Here is a 14,534-nt window from a genome sequence, read left to right as displayed (position 1 = left end):
GAACCAGAGATGGTAGAGCCAACATTTTTAGGGTGAGTTTTAGGTGGATAGGGTGAGTTCACCTTCTCCTTCAAAACTGGCTGGTTTGTGCTAAGAGGGATTGTTAGATAAATGCAAACAAAGAATGGGAAGCTAATTGGTTCTTGCCACAGGAGCACTCCCACCCACTGAGAGCCCCACTGAACAGTTCTCTGGGGGACGGGAGAGACAAGTCCACCAAGTATTTGTTTAATAAAGGGAAATAATCAAGAAACTGAAGTGAAAGTCCATGAACCTGCCTAGAGCAGTGGTGCTGCCCACAGGGCCACACTCGGGCACTTACGGTACCTTCTCGGTGGAGCAAAATTCCAGTCATGAAGTAGCACTGGAAATAATTCTGTGGTTGGGGAACCATACTAAAGGGTCACAGCATTAGGAAGGTTGAGAAGCACTGATTTAGACGAAATGTTTAGAACAGGCACTCCACAGAAACAGAAAGCATGTTAATGGGAGCCTTGAGCTCTAGTATGGGAACACAGAGTGACTGCTAATGTCTTCACAAGGCTTCTTTTTTGTAGGGTTGTTTGTTTTTTGTTTTTTTTTAAGTCCTAAGATTAGACTGTGTTGGTGGTTGAGAAACTGTGACTACTGTAAAAACAAGCAGGCAAAAAGTTCGCTGACTTCTGTCCTGTTTTCAGACCTGCCATTCAGATAAACACAGGAAAACAAATGATAATTACTCCATGGAGTCATAAGTATGTATAAAGTTATGCTGAAGATCTGTCACATTTTTCAACATCAAACTTTACTGTGAGGAACTAGGCCCAGGTAAGCAGAAAGATTGGGAAGAGACTCTAAATTAGCAGTTCTCAACCTTCCTAATATTGTGACCCTTTAATACAGTTCCTTATGTGTGGTGACCCCAACCACAAAATTAATTTTGATGCTACCTCATAAATGTAATGTTGTTACTGTCACAATTGTAATATAAATAACTGTGTTTTCTGATGGTCCTAGGCAACCCCTGTGAAGGGAGTCACAACCCACAGATTGAGAACCGCTGATCTACATGGAAGCATACAATATGCTTTAAATTTTGACCTTTTTTTTCCTTCATTTGGTGTAATGCTTCCATAGGTCATCTCTTACAGCATGTGTTTTGTTCTTTATTATGTAATACATCTTATATGTGCGTACAGGAACTGATCCTGGAGATTTGGTAGTTTCACTTGATTCTTAGGGATGATGCTGGGAACAACTGTGAAAATTTTTGTGTGGATGTATATGGCTTCATTTGCCTCTCTGCCTGTCACTGAGCTTGGATCTTGAGTTTACTAGGTGAGTGCTGTCAGTGATCTTTTCAGCTTTCCCAGCCTTTCAAATTTAATGTTGCTAAACCTTAACAAAATTACATGTATGTGTGTAGCTTGAGTTTTCTATTGCTGTGCAGAGACACCAGCACAAAGGCAACTCTTAGGAAACAATTTAATTTGGGGCTTGCTTACAGTTTCAGAGATCAGTTCGTTATCATCATGGTGGAGAGTGTGGCAGCATGCAGGCAGGCATGGTGCTGGATCAGTAGCTGGAAGTTTTGCATTCTGGTCCTCAGGCAGCTGGCAGTCTACCCACAGTGACAAAACCTCCAACAAGGCCACACCTCCTAACCCTTCTAATCCTTTTCAGACAGTTCTACTCCCTAGTGACTAAACATCTAAATATATGAGCCTATGGGGGCCATTCTCATTCAGACGACCACATTTTGTGAATCTATGTGAGTTTGTATATGTGTGTGCAGTGCCCGCAGGGACAAAAGAGAGTATTGGATGCAAAAGTTACGGGTGATGAGCTTACAAACTTGGGTGCTGGAAACCAAACTTTCTTTACCATTGAGCCATCTTTCCCAACTCTAGTTTTTTATTCTTGGTATTCCAGAATTCCACATTTCCCATTCCATCTAAATATCTTCCTTTAACAGTTCTTCACGAGCCAGCCTTCTAGCATTGGGTTCTTGCTGATGATGAAGTCTGTTTTACCATTATTTTTGAAGGGTGTATTTAAAAAAAAAAATTTATGGGTAAAGATGTTTTGCTGGCCTGAATGTCTATGCACCACTTGTGTGCAGTGCACATTGAGGTCCAGAAAAGGGCTTTGAACTCCCCTGTAACGGGAGTTATTTTCAATGGATACAGAAATTTGGGTTAATATTTTTTGTTTTGTGATGCTAGGGTTGAACTTGGAGCCTTTCCCATAATGAACAAGTACTCTATTGCTGAGATATATACACAGCTTTTTTGGGGGAAGGGTGGTTGTTTGTGTTGTTTTTGTTTTTCTCCACATGTAAGATGATATCCTGCTACCTTCTAGGCTCCATGGTTTCAAACTAGAAAAGAATCTTGAGTAACTTGAATCATCATTGTCCATTAAGTGTGAACTTATGCTTTCTGTTTACTATCTAAACAATCTCATTTATCTCTATGGTTAGGACTGTGTATGTGTGCATTTGTGTGTATACATTCATGTGGGTGCAAGTCTGTGCAGATGCATGTGTGTGTAGAGGCAGAGGATAACCTTGAGTGCTATTGCTTAGGAGCCATATCCATTCTCTTTATTTGACATGGGGCCTGTCATTGCTCGGAACTCACTCAGTAGGCTGTGCTGGCCCAAGGATTCATTCACCTGTCTCTGCCTCCCTAGCCTTGGGATTACAAATATGTGCCAGCAGCCTAGCTCTTTTAACTGGGTTCTGGGGATCAAACTCAGGGCCTCCTGTGTGTGTAGCAGATAACTCACCAAGTGAGCCAGCTCTCCAGGTCCTGTCTTAATTTATTTTATTTTAAATTTCATATCTATTTATTTATTTGGGGGATGTGGTATGATCTCAAGGGTGTGTCTATACTCTGATGTGTATGTGATGGTCAGAGGATAATATGTGGGAGTTGGCGCTCTCCTATTGTGTAGGATCCAAGGATTGAACTTGGTTCATCAGACTTCGTAGCAAGTGCTTTTACCAGCTGAGCTGTCTCACTGTTGCCCCTTCAGTCATGATTTTAACTGCCACATGGGTGTTGGTGCCTTCAGCCCAAGATCATCTCTGAACTTAAGATTTATGCATCAAAATGCTTCTTTGTACCTTCTAAATTTACTCACTCATCAAACTTGCTTCTGAGTGCATGACACCTACCCACGCTCTCCAGCTTAAAACCTTCGTTTTCTCCTTCTGCTGCATCTAAGCAGTCTTGAGCCGTGTGGCTGCCATCTGTGAACCACATCTTTAAGTACATGTGTTCTTATGTTGTCTCCACTGCTGTCCTTGCACTCCAGGCCAACATGACCCTCCTCCTGAGTCCCAGCAGTTCCCATTGTCCTCTCTGTGTGTCAGCCCCTTCCCAAGCAGTAGTGATTGTCTTCAAGTCAGGCCTATGACTTCCCTGCTTAGGGTGGTTCACCCAGTTTCCTTTTGTTATTGGACTAGAGTTGTAAGTTCTCAAGTGCTTACCCTGGCAGCCTCAGCAGTGGCCACACATTTCATTCTCTACACGAAGGCTCTTCCCTTTCTGCTTCAGTGGTCTGGCCTCTGAGGAGCTACTCTCCGCCAGTCAAGGATTCATTTACTCCTGCTCCAGGTTATCACTTTCCGGTTTTCTTGTTTGGTTTTTGTTTTTGGTTTTGTTTTGTTTGTTTGTTTGTTTTGAGGGGGGGGCGGGGGGAGGTTTGGTTTCTATTTTATTTTGGTTTTGCTTTTTGTTTATCAAGACAGGGCTTCTCTGTGTAATAGCCCTGGCTGTCCTGGAACTCCCTCTTAGACCAATCTGGCCTTGAACTCTCAGAAATCTGCCTGCTAGAGGCGTGCTACCATGAGCAGCTGTCATTTTTTAAATAGTACACTTCCTTGCCTCAAGGTGTTGCTAAAAACATTTGTAAACAATGACAATGCTATTCTTTCAATTGTCCTTTGAAAAAAGTCATTTTTAATAAAAATATTATTCATACTGATAATGACCTGATACTTTAGAATTAGTACTCATTTGTTAAAATTTCTTGGTTTTAATACAATAAATAATAATTGAAAATGAATACTTAAATGTGAATAACAAAATTGCCTTTATAACTATTTTCACTATAACATTAAATTTATTTATATTTTTGTGCCACTTAATTCTTGTTTTTTCATGATATGAATAGAGTAGCTTTGTAAAGTTACAATGTTATACAGTTAGTTTCATTAAAACACGGGTTTTGGTTTTTAAACTGTTGTTGATTACATATATTAAAGTTCTTTCTATAACATTAAATTTGTTTCATTTATTTAAAAAAAAAACGACGTATTTTGTATAAATGGAATTATATTTGTCCTTTTGTGTCTGGCATCTTGTGATGCTTTTAAAGTCTATATGTGTTATAACATATAAAAAATTTTGTTCCTTTTATGGCTGACTAGTATTCCAGTGTATGTATATACCACATTTTGCTTACGCATTTACTTCTATAGTATCACACTATAAAATTATTGGTAGCTTAAGTGATTTACTGATTGAATAGTACATTGTATGATAGACACTACATATGAACAGAACGTAGATTATGGAGATTCTCTCTCAGAAAAGTTTTATAACTCTCTGAAAGAGAGTTATAAACAAAAACAAACAAAAACTCTCTGGTATTTGAAATTCTGAGTCATTATTTGAAGTAGCCTTTAGTCATTTAGTTCTTGTTTTCCCATGACGTGGGTAGAGTAGCTTTATAAAGGTTAGTTTCATTGAAAACATGGGTTTTGGTTTTTAAACTGTTGATTACATACATCAAAGTCAGTCTTTCTCTTGTAATGTTAATCATAATTTGTATTTTTATAATTTTATTTTAATATAGGCATTAAGGTCCTGCTTTCCTAAAGTTTTACTGTGTTACTTTTATTGACCTAAGTAAATGGTACATAGTAGGTGCTTAATAATCAATGTAGTGGGCATTCCTGGCTGTACTGTTTTGTATCTTAATATGATCGCTGCTATGGGTGAGGTTTTTTGAGACAGGGTTTGTAGCACAGGCTGACCGGATGTCGCAGTCCTCCTGCCTCCACCTAGCCAAGCTCTAGTGTTAGAGGTGTGCGCCACCACGTTCTCTGACTTGTTTTTGTAGGCTGAACTCTTACTCATTACTTTACTGGTTTGTGTCTCATCAATCATTATGATTTTTAAGTTCTTAACTTTTATGTAACTTTTCCCTCTGTACTTACAATTAGGCTTTCCCCTTTCTGAGTTTCCACGTTCACGGCTTCCAGCACTGTGTGCCCAGCTTGTTACCTGTACTGAGCCACAAAGGCCATTTGTTAGGGAAGGCCGGGAGTTGCTTCTGCTCTGCCTGTGCTTGTGAGTCACACTCTAAGTATTTCTTTGACTTTGGATTGTGGTTTCTTGAACTAACTGGAGTGATGTAAAAGATGAGTCTTGTTAGGCGTTTCCTGTCTTTTCAAAAGTATTTGATGTTGAGCTGTAAACAGGTTTTCTCCAAGGAAACGCTCAACAGTCTCACCCATTATCTCCTTGGGATTAGAACTTTCTATACTTACTAATCTCAGCTGATTATTGAACAGTTACTGTTGTGTGACTGAAATAGCTGGTGTCTCACCCCCACCCTACTCCTGAGGTTTGGGGCAGCTCCACCCTTACCCAGGTCTCCACCCTGTGGGCTGAACTTGCCCCTCTGTTCCTTCTGGCCACTGAGTGTGTGAGTGATGTACCACGTGTATGGGGTGCTGGCCAGAGAGAAATTTTAAGGCTTCTCTATTCAGAACAGTTTAACTGTGACACTGCTTGGCCAAAGGCATGGTCTGGGGGCCTGTTCAGCTGCCACTAACCAGTTACCGAAAAGACCAGGACACCTTGCTTTCCTGCGAAGGCAGGGGGGCCTCAGAATTGCCTGTGGCCCACGTGACAGGTATGTTTAGAGGTGAGGGCTGGGGCGGTGGGATGGAGTGTAGATAACACAGTAATGAAATGTGGATTAATCTGTTCCTGTTACCTTCAGTTGCGGTCAGGGAAGGTTTATATGCCTTGTTTGTTTGTCCTTTCGGTTTTTGGGGGGCCAGGATCTCACAATGTAACCCTGCCTGGCCTGGAACTCAGAGATAGCTGCCTGCCTTCTCTGCCAGTGCTGGGAGTATGTGTGCCACCACACTCAGCCTTGTTTTGTTTGAGATAGGATCTCAGGCTTGTGGCTGACCTGGAGCTTTCTACGTAGATCAGGCTGGCCTCAAACTCACAGAGGTTAGCCTGCCTTTGCCTCCTGAGAATTGAGAGTAAAGGTGTGCACTACCCACTAGACCTTTAGTAAGTACTTAAGGGATGGAAGAATATGAATTATATGTAAAATGAGGTTAGATGCACATGTCTTGATTGGAAAACTTAAGCTGAATTGAAAACTACCAAATAGTATATCCAAGAAAAATATTTTTAAAAAGAGGTATTAAATTATTAGCTTCTTAGAGAATATACAAAGTAATATAATGTTAAATAGTATAAAATAATGAAAACACTTTGAGGAAATAATTTCATTAATTTATAATGAAAATAATAAAAATTAAAACCCTGACTGAATAATATTGAAAATGTGTTTTATAGGTTAAACATTAAATATCCAAATCCCCCCCCCCAAAATTTGAATTTGTTTCAGTTTTATTATTCTGGATTTTAAGTATGTTGCTGTTTTGGGGGTGTGTGTATGGGGGGGGGTGTCCTGCGAGTGTATCAATAGAAAAGATAACAAATTACTTCTTTTGGGTTGTCAAACTATTTCTTCTCCCTAAGACTTTTACACAAGTAAATAGAGTTTGGGGTCCTTTGCTGCCATCTTTCCATGTTCTACCTCTCTAGCAGTGGGTTCGTTGAAAGAATTAGTCACCCTGCTGTCTCCGTTAGCCAGCTTGCATTGTTCAGAACTTAGACCACATACTGACGTTGATGTGGACGCAGTACATCTGACTCAAGGGTCTTGCCTGTCTTAACCGGTGGCAAGCACAGCACAGACTGGGGGCTCCTTTGCTTTGCTTTTTAGTTTGCTCTTAGTCAACTCACTGCTCCCCAGCCTTCCTGCTAAGATTGTTCTTTAACTCCGTGCTTAGTCTTGGCCTCAGGAAGAATTAGGACGTTTTTATTTGAAGATATTTTTACTTTGTTTGGTGCTAGTGGGTAGGACAGTGTTTTCTGTGGATATCCTGTACAGACAGATTGGACAGGAACTTGTTCTACAAAAACAAAAGTGAGTGGGAAGAAAGAAGGAAGGAAGATCTGTAACAGCCGGAGACGGGACAGGCTGGGAACAGAAAGACCGTCCCCTTGGCTTGGCTTCTTCTTGGCCTTTTTCCTTAAGCACTGTATTTACCCTGTGCTTTTTACTTCATTTAAGAGTTATGTGCCATTGGTTGGCTTTTATTAATTTTTTTTTAATTAAAGAGGTGTGTGTGTGTGTGTGTTGATTATATTTATTCTCCCCCAACTCTTCCCATAGCTTTAAATTTACACAAAATTGTTCTGTGAGCTCCATTTTTCTCTTTTATCAAATAACATGTTCTTGAAGGTAGTAACTTGGCTTTAAGAAAACCTCTGTGGGGTCTGGGGTACCTCCCCAGAGCAGACGTGTCTAGATATTTCCTTGTGCATTGACAGTTGGCCTGCAGACATTTTGCTCATCATATTTAAAGGGGTGCCCAGTGTGATGTGAGCTGCATGGGATCCAGAAGGTTTACTGCTCCTGCTAGTGTCCCTGCTGAGTGTTTGCCAGGATAAAAAAGTAAACCTTTTGCTGTATGTTGGTTGGTTGCTCTGGATGGGGTCTTGTTGTGTTATGTAAACTTATATCTGATGTGGGCCTTAAGACTCTGCTGCCTTAGCCTCAGGGATACTGGGATTACAGCCATGCACCACCATGCCTGGTTTTAAAAATCTTTTTTGTAAAAGCCTCCTTACACTTTGGGGGTGGGGATGGCTGCATTGTTCACCACTCAATGAACAAATAAGAAAATTCCTGCCCTCATAAAACATTGCACCCATAAGAGTTGGGCAACATGCATGCATATATAATGTATGTAAGCTGTGGACCAAACTGTGGGGACTAAATTGGGAAAGGAAACCTGGGAAATATTGTTAGAGGCAATGCACTTTAGAATAGGATCATCAGAAAATGTCATCCTCAGAGAGTTACATTTGAGTGAAATGTTGTTGGGACAAATATTTTAGGCAGAAGAAAGGGGAGTGGGGAAAAGGCAGGGTTTTTAAATCTGCTCTGTTTAGGCAGTAGGAGGAGGGTATGGTCAGCATGAAGCAAGGCTGGGAGAGAAAGTGCACTAGAGCTGGAGAGGGGCTCTGTGCTCAAGAGTACTCCCTACTCCAGCCAAGGACTAGAGTTCAGATCCAGCACCAGGTGGCTACAGACACCTGTAACTCCAGCTCCAATGGATCTGATGCTCTCCTCTCACCCCCATGGTCACCCATACACAAGTGCAGACATACAGTGGATACACACACTTAAAAAAAAATCAAGCTCAGAGTGATGGTGCACACCTCTACTTCAGGAGCGGGAAAAGGAGAGGAAGGTGGGCCTTCAGCCAGGGCTGCATAGTGAGACCCTGCCTTAAAAAAAATGAAGAGCTGGGCAAATTAAAGTGTGAGGTACCTCAGAGGCTCTTTAAGGATTTTTTTTTTTTTAATCTTAAATTGGGACCAGTCAAGAATTTTAAACATAAGAGTTACAAAATAGGACCTTTTTTTTAAAAAAGAAAAGCTTTAAAAGGAACAAATATAGATATATAGAAATCAGTAGCCTAGCGAAAGTGTTGGTAGAAGTGAAAAGGGTGAGATTGATAGATCAAAAGGGAGAAATGGGTAGATTTTGGATGCTTTAAAATTATTTGTAAGCTGACCAGTGGTGGTGATGGTGGTAGCCGTTGAGGTGCACATCTTTAATCCCAGCACTTGCAAGGCAGAGGCAGGAGGATCTCTGAGTTAAAAGCCAGCCAGGGATACACAGAGAAACCCTATCTTAAAAACAAACAAAAAAATTTTACATTAATTCGTATGTGTGTGCATACACACATTCACACGTGAGGTCAGAGGAGAGTTTGCAGGAATAGGTTTGTTCTTCCACCATGTGGGGTGTGAGAACACCACTGCAGCTGTTAAGCTTGGCAGCAGGGACCTTTGGTATTTCCCAGAGCCATTTCTCTGGTCTGTTAGGTGTTTTCTGAGAGTAAGAATAGAGTCATGCATGGTCACAAAGTCTGTGGCTGTAGCACCTGAAAAGATTTGAGAGATCTGACGCAAGGAGCAGATTGGAAGTTAGCTGTGGACTGGAGAGCAGCTTTGCTTGGTAAATTCCAGTGTCATTGGTGCTTTCTGGCCTTTGTGTTTGGAATCCATGCACAATACCACTTGTTTGTTTCCTTAGATTAGCTTTGTGGATCTTAACTTTGAAGATGCTGGGTTTCACAAAAGAAGGCAGATACACTCATTTGCTACTTTTGTTGGGTTTAAGTTGGTTTCAGCATCTTCTGAATGCTATAGAAAACCGACTTCTAATCATTAGTTAATGGGTAGTTTTATTTGCTTTGGTGTTTTGTTTGTTTGAAACTGTGTGTGTGTGTAGGCATGTAGGCGTGGGTCTCACTCTGTACTCATTATAGCTCTGAATAGCATGGAACCTGGACCTCACAGAGATCTGCCTTCTCTGCCTCCCTGATGCTGAGATTAAAGGTGTGCACCACCATACTAATCCAGTTAATGGATTTTAAGATTAAGATACTTTTCATTGTTTTCTGTGGGTTACATTTTTGTGTGAGGTGGGTATCATGCAACTAACTATTGAGTACAGATTATGAAACCTCTGGTGGGAAGTGTGATTCTTATCCTTAAATACATTTTGAGGTTGGGAAAGAAATCTGGAGAGGAGGGATCAATGCAGTGCTCTATCAAGAGCACACAGAGGAAATGCCTGTTTGGCTTCTCGGGGGACACTGCAGATTCACAGGGGAACTGCATGTTGAAAAGTGAGGAGTCAGCCAGTCAAGAGAAGAGTAGGAAGAGGGACTGGGGAAATGGGTCTCTCAGTAAAGTAGTTGCCTTCAAGCATGGGGACCTGAGTTTGATCCCTAGAACCCATGTTTTTAAAAGCTGGCATGGAGAAATACTTGTAATTCCAGTGCTGGGAGGCAGCCCAACTAACCTACTTGAAGAGTCCTAGGCCAGTCAGACATACCTGGTTTGAAAAGAAGGTGCATGGCTCCTGAGGAACAGCAGTGACATTGTCCTCTCGCCTCCATACACACAGATGTATACCTACTGTGCACAGACACTCAGAGGAAGAGCGGGAAAAGCCATTACAGGTGTAAGTGTAATGGATTGTATGAACAAAGGCCTGGATGTGGGAGGCAACGCCAGTAAAGCTTACAGTTTGAGGTGTGGTGTGGGGAGAGGTGAAGCTGAGAAGCAGGTCTACCTTACTCATGAAAGGGCTTGAAAGCCAGGACTGTGGAAACAGGAGTTTGATGGTGAACTCTTAAAGGGGCTTAAGAGTGATATGGTCCAATTTTTGTCTTAAATAGATCACTTTGCCAGCTGTGTGGAGGATGGATTTGAGGGAGACAAGACTGGAGGCAGTAGCCCAGGTGAGATCTGCTGGGAATCTGAACAAAGGCATTGAAGGAGAAGAGGAGATGACTTGAAACAAATGAAACCACAGATGCAAAGCTTTTTACCTCTTTTAAATATGGCTAAATCAATTGTAAATAAACTAAGAAAGAGACATAAGAAAGAAATACTACATGACATAGACCGATGGATCATCTGCCTTGGCAAGCAGCCACTTAACAGTTCCTTGGATCAAAGAGATTGCTATTGAAAGAACAATGGGGTTTCTTTCTGTCTGTTTGGGTTTTGTTATTTTTGATGTGTTGGTTTGTTTTGTATAACCAAACTAGAGTATGAGAATCAGGTAATTTTTAACAAATTGGTACAGGATTAGATTTAGAAACTATAAAGCCTTGGGGAAGAAACAGATTTTACAAGACCTTAACTGGTGTACATAACTGAAACTCAAAAGTATATTGGTGATATTTTCTAGAACCTTGATCAAGTTACTAATAGTTTACAAAAATCTGCTCAGGAAATTCGCTGAGAGTTTTTAAAAAATTAAAAAAATGAACAATTGTAAGCTATTATAAGAAGGTTTTTTTTGGATGCAAACAGTACTTTGTATTAAATTAAAATGTGTTTCTTTTTCTTTCTTTACTGTTTTTGAGAGATAAGGTAAGTCTTGCTTTTCTCAACGTGTAGTCTAGGCTGGTCTCAAACTCCTGGCTGTTGTCAGCCTCCTGAGTGATAGGTCACAGGTGTGAGCTACCATGCCTGACTCAGATCATGCCTGGCTCTGTTTATCAGAGAGCATCGGGATTTACCTTGCAAGAAAGATTGTGTCTGTATTTGTTATTTGTAAATAGAGGATCTGGATTTATAAGATATTTCTTGAGAAACTTTCTCTAATTTGTTTGTTTATGTGAAGGCGTATGCAGACACCTAGCTTAGAAGGGTTTCTTGACTTTACCGTCCATATTCCAGGTCATCACTACGCTAGCCAGGTGTGACCAACACTCCTGTAATCCTAGCACTTGAGAGGTAGATGGCAGAAGGATCAGGGGTGTAAGGCCATCGTCCTCCACTTCATAGCAGCTTGAGACGGGCCATTGTGTAGTTTGAGACTCTGACTCAACCCACCTTCAAAAGGCTGCAAGTCATTAGCAGAGGAGATAGTAAGCACTTGTTCATATGTTGTGTTTCTCATTTTTAGAGAACTGCACCCTTGCTCTTCATTTAGGTCTGATTTAGGTGAGTGCTTATAAACCAGAACTAATTTCTCTGATTGTGGTCTTTCCTCTGACTACAGTATTAGAGTTTCAACAAGTCAGTTGCTGCCATTGAGCCCAGGAAACTCAGCACCTTTGCTTACTCTTTGTGTGTATGTTGTCTTTTGAGATAGAGTCTTAAGTAGAGGCTTGCCTTTAATTCACTGTACAGTGGAGGATAACCTTGAACTAACTCCTGGCTTATTTCTAACTATATAGTTCTCAGTATGACCAGAGCACTTGAAATGGCTCCCTTGCACTCTGAATTCTTAGGTGTTTGGCTCACTGGACTCCTTTCTGTTTTCATGTCTTTCAGAAGTTTTGCACCGCCCTTATGGCTGTGACGCTGAATCTCAGGCACTGAATGAAGCCATCAGGTGGAGCTCCAAGGAGAACTTGCTGGGAGCCACTGAGAGCGACCCTAACCTCTTTGTTGCACTTTATGACTTTGTGGCAAGTGGTGACAACACACTCAGTATCACTAAAGGTGAGATCTCTCTGAAGTCTGTTTTACAGTTTTCTTGGTGGCTGAGAAATGAAGAACCTGTGCTGGCTTTGGCCACTCATGTTGACCAGGTGATTTGTGCCCAAGCACTTTTTCTTCAGTCTTCTCTTGCTGGACTGATACATTAAAAACAGTCAGCTCTGTTTTCAGGGTTTGTTAAGAATAAAATGGCTTAAAATACCTCAGGAAAAAGTCCATATTGTTAGAACTTTGTGCTAGCATCCATCTGTTTTGCATTGAATTGTGACCGAAACAACCTGCAGGGCAGAACCCCCGTGCTACTCAGAGGAGCTGCGTGTTCACTGACTGCCCCTCTGTGGCCTATAGCAGTGCATAGTCAGATTAGGAGCTTGGACCCAAAGTGGAAGCCATCTCTCTCTCACTGAAGAACACTACCATTTACTTTAGCAACATTTTCACCTTTTGAAGCAAGACTTTCTGTAGAGAGAGAGTAGTCCAGTGCTTCAGTCGGATACATGGTTCTTATTTTGCTGCTGTCCAGCTCTCAGTTGCACTGGCCTAGACAACTGGCTGTTTCTATGGGCCAGTGAAAGGTACAGTTAGGAAGGCTCTGTCCTGCTGTGGGATCTTTAAGATAGTAAGTAGGATTATTCGGTAGCCAGGAAACACTAAGGGCAGGACCAGATGAAACCACCAATTATTTCCTTACCACCAGTGAAAGTAGTGGAAAGAATAAGAGTGGGGCCATTCTCATTTCACAGATGAACTGGGTTAGGTTAGCCTGCCTGCACTGTTTGTTTGTTTGTTTTGTTTTGTTTTGTTTAACCTGTAAAGCCTTCCACTGTGAGTAAATGTATTCAAAAATATTTGACTAAATGAAATTATCACAAATGATTATTTCTCAGACAGATAGCTTTCATTTGTACAGTTCAGAATGAAGAGTTTAGTGGAGATGATGATGCCAAGTCAGTAGGCCTTCCCTGACTGGGAGGAAATGTTTCTATATAAAACTTTTACAAATATCCCCTTTTCCAGTGCTGGGATCAAACTTGACAAGATGAAAGCTAGGCAAGTACTCTGCTAAAGAGCTACAACTCTATCCCTGGTTATCAATTTTTAAGTGCTGTCAAATTTACTAAAAGCAGAATTGCTTAAAACTGAGTTTCTGTAAACAGGTGGTGTTTTTTTTTTACATTTATTTAATCAGTACATATGAGCCTTTTGCCTGCCTTTATACATATGTAGGCTTGGTACCCTGTGAAGATCACAAGAATGGTTGTATCTCGTGGAACTGGAGTTAGAGACAGTTGCAAGATACCGTATGGTGTTGGAAACCTAGGCCAGTTTCTCTTGAAGAGCAGCCGGTGTTCTTAAGTGATGCCCCAAACTGAGTTTCTGAGAGTAGGGGTAGGGTGCTCAGAGAGTGTGAGCACACACCAGAGGCACAGGGAAAATGAAAACGCAGGACCTCCTCTGGTCAGCCGTGAGGTTTTGGTTTATTGGGGCAGATGTTGGAAGAAGTAGGGGTGTGGAGGTTATAGTTATCCACACACCAGGATTTTTTGCATAAGTTTTAAGCCAAAGCAAAGGACTTCCAAGCCATGTGTAGTAGTCCTTTCCATGGCAGTGTTGTGTACCTATAATGATAGTTGCGTGGAGAATGCTTGCAAAGCAGTGATTACGAACATTATTGGCTAGGTAAAATGTTATCATCATTATTTTCCAAGATAGTTCATTCACCAAGGAAACACTGATCAAATCTTACTAGTTAATAATTACAGCGACTGTTAGAGGGCTACTCAGGGACTGGGGTTCCCTTTGTATCACAACTGACAATGGTATCTCTAAAAACCATGAAATATTTGATTTTGATATACGGTTCTTATTAATAAAAGATGTCATGCCAAAATTTTACTGATGTTGTTAATGAGGCAGGGTCTCATGGAACCCAGGCAGGCTTGATCTTGATATAAAGCTAGCTGGCCTTGAACACCTAATGCTCCTATCTTTACATCCCAAGTTTTGAAATTAGAGGTGTGTGACATCATGCCTGCCATCCAGCCATCTATCCATCCTTCCTTCCTTCCTTCCTTCCTTCCATCCATCCATCATCCATCCATCCATCCATCCATCCATCCATCCATCCATCCATCCATCCATCTATCTATCTATCTATCTATCTATCTATCTATCTATCTATCTATC

General features: G+C 41.1%; 1 protein-coding gene across 5 annotated transcripts in view; it reads left to right on the top strand.

Annotated features, from left to right (window-relative positions):
• Abl2 (ABL proto-oncogene 2, non-receptor tyrosine kinase) overlaps nt 1-14,534 on the top strand; it is a 98,685-nt gene that overhangs the window by 57,881 nt on the left and 26,270 nt on the right. For 4 of the 5 annotated variants that reach the window (XM_055624469.1, XM_055624466.1, XM_055624467.1 and 1 more), the window contains exons 2-3: nt 10,568-10,630; nt 12,180-12,350. In XM_055624469.1, the coding sequence (XP_055480444.1) occupies nt 10,568-10,630; nt 12,180-12,350 (234 nt within the window). Of the gene's footprint in view, nt 1-5,851; nt 5,911-10,567; nt 10,631-12,179; nt 12,351-14,534 lie in introns of those variants that run through there. The other variant, XM_055624470.1, reaches the window with a different exon arrangement.

This window comes from Psammomys obesus, unplaced genomic scaffold (assembly GCF_907164565.1).
Source record: "Psammomys obesus unplaced genomic scaffold, mPsaObe1.curated_primary_1811, whole genome shotgun sequence".
Lineage (NCBI taxonomy): Eukaryota > Metazoa > Chordata > Mammalia > Rodentia > Muridae > Psammomys > Psammomys obesus.
The sequence above is the reverse complement of the archived record's forward strand: the minus strand, read 5'-3'. Positions and strand labels throughout refer to the sequence as shown.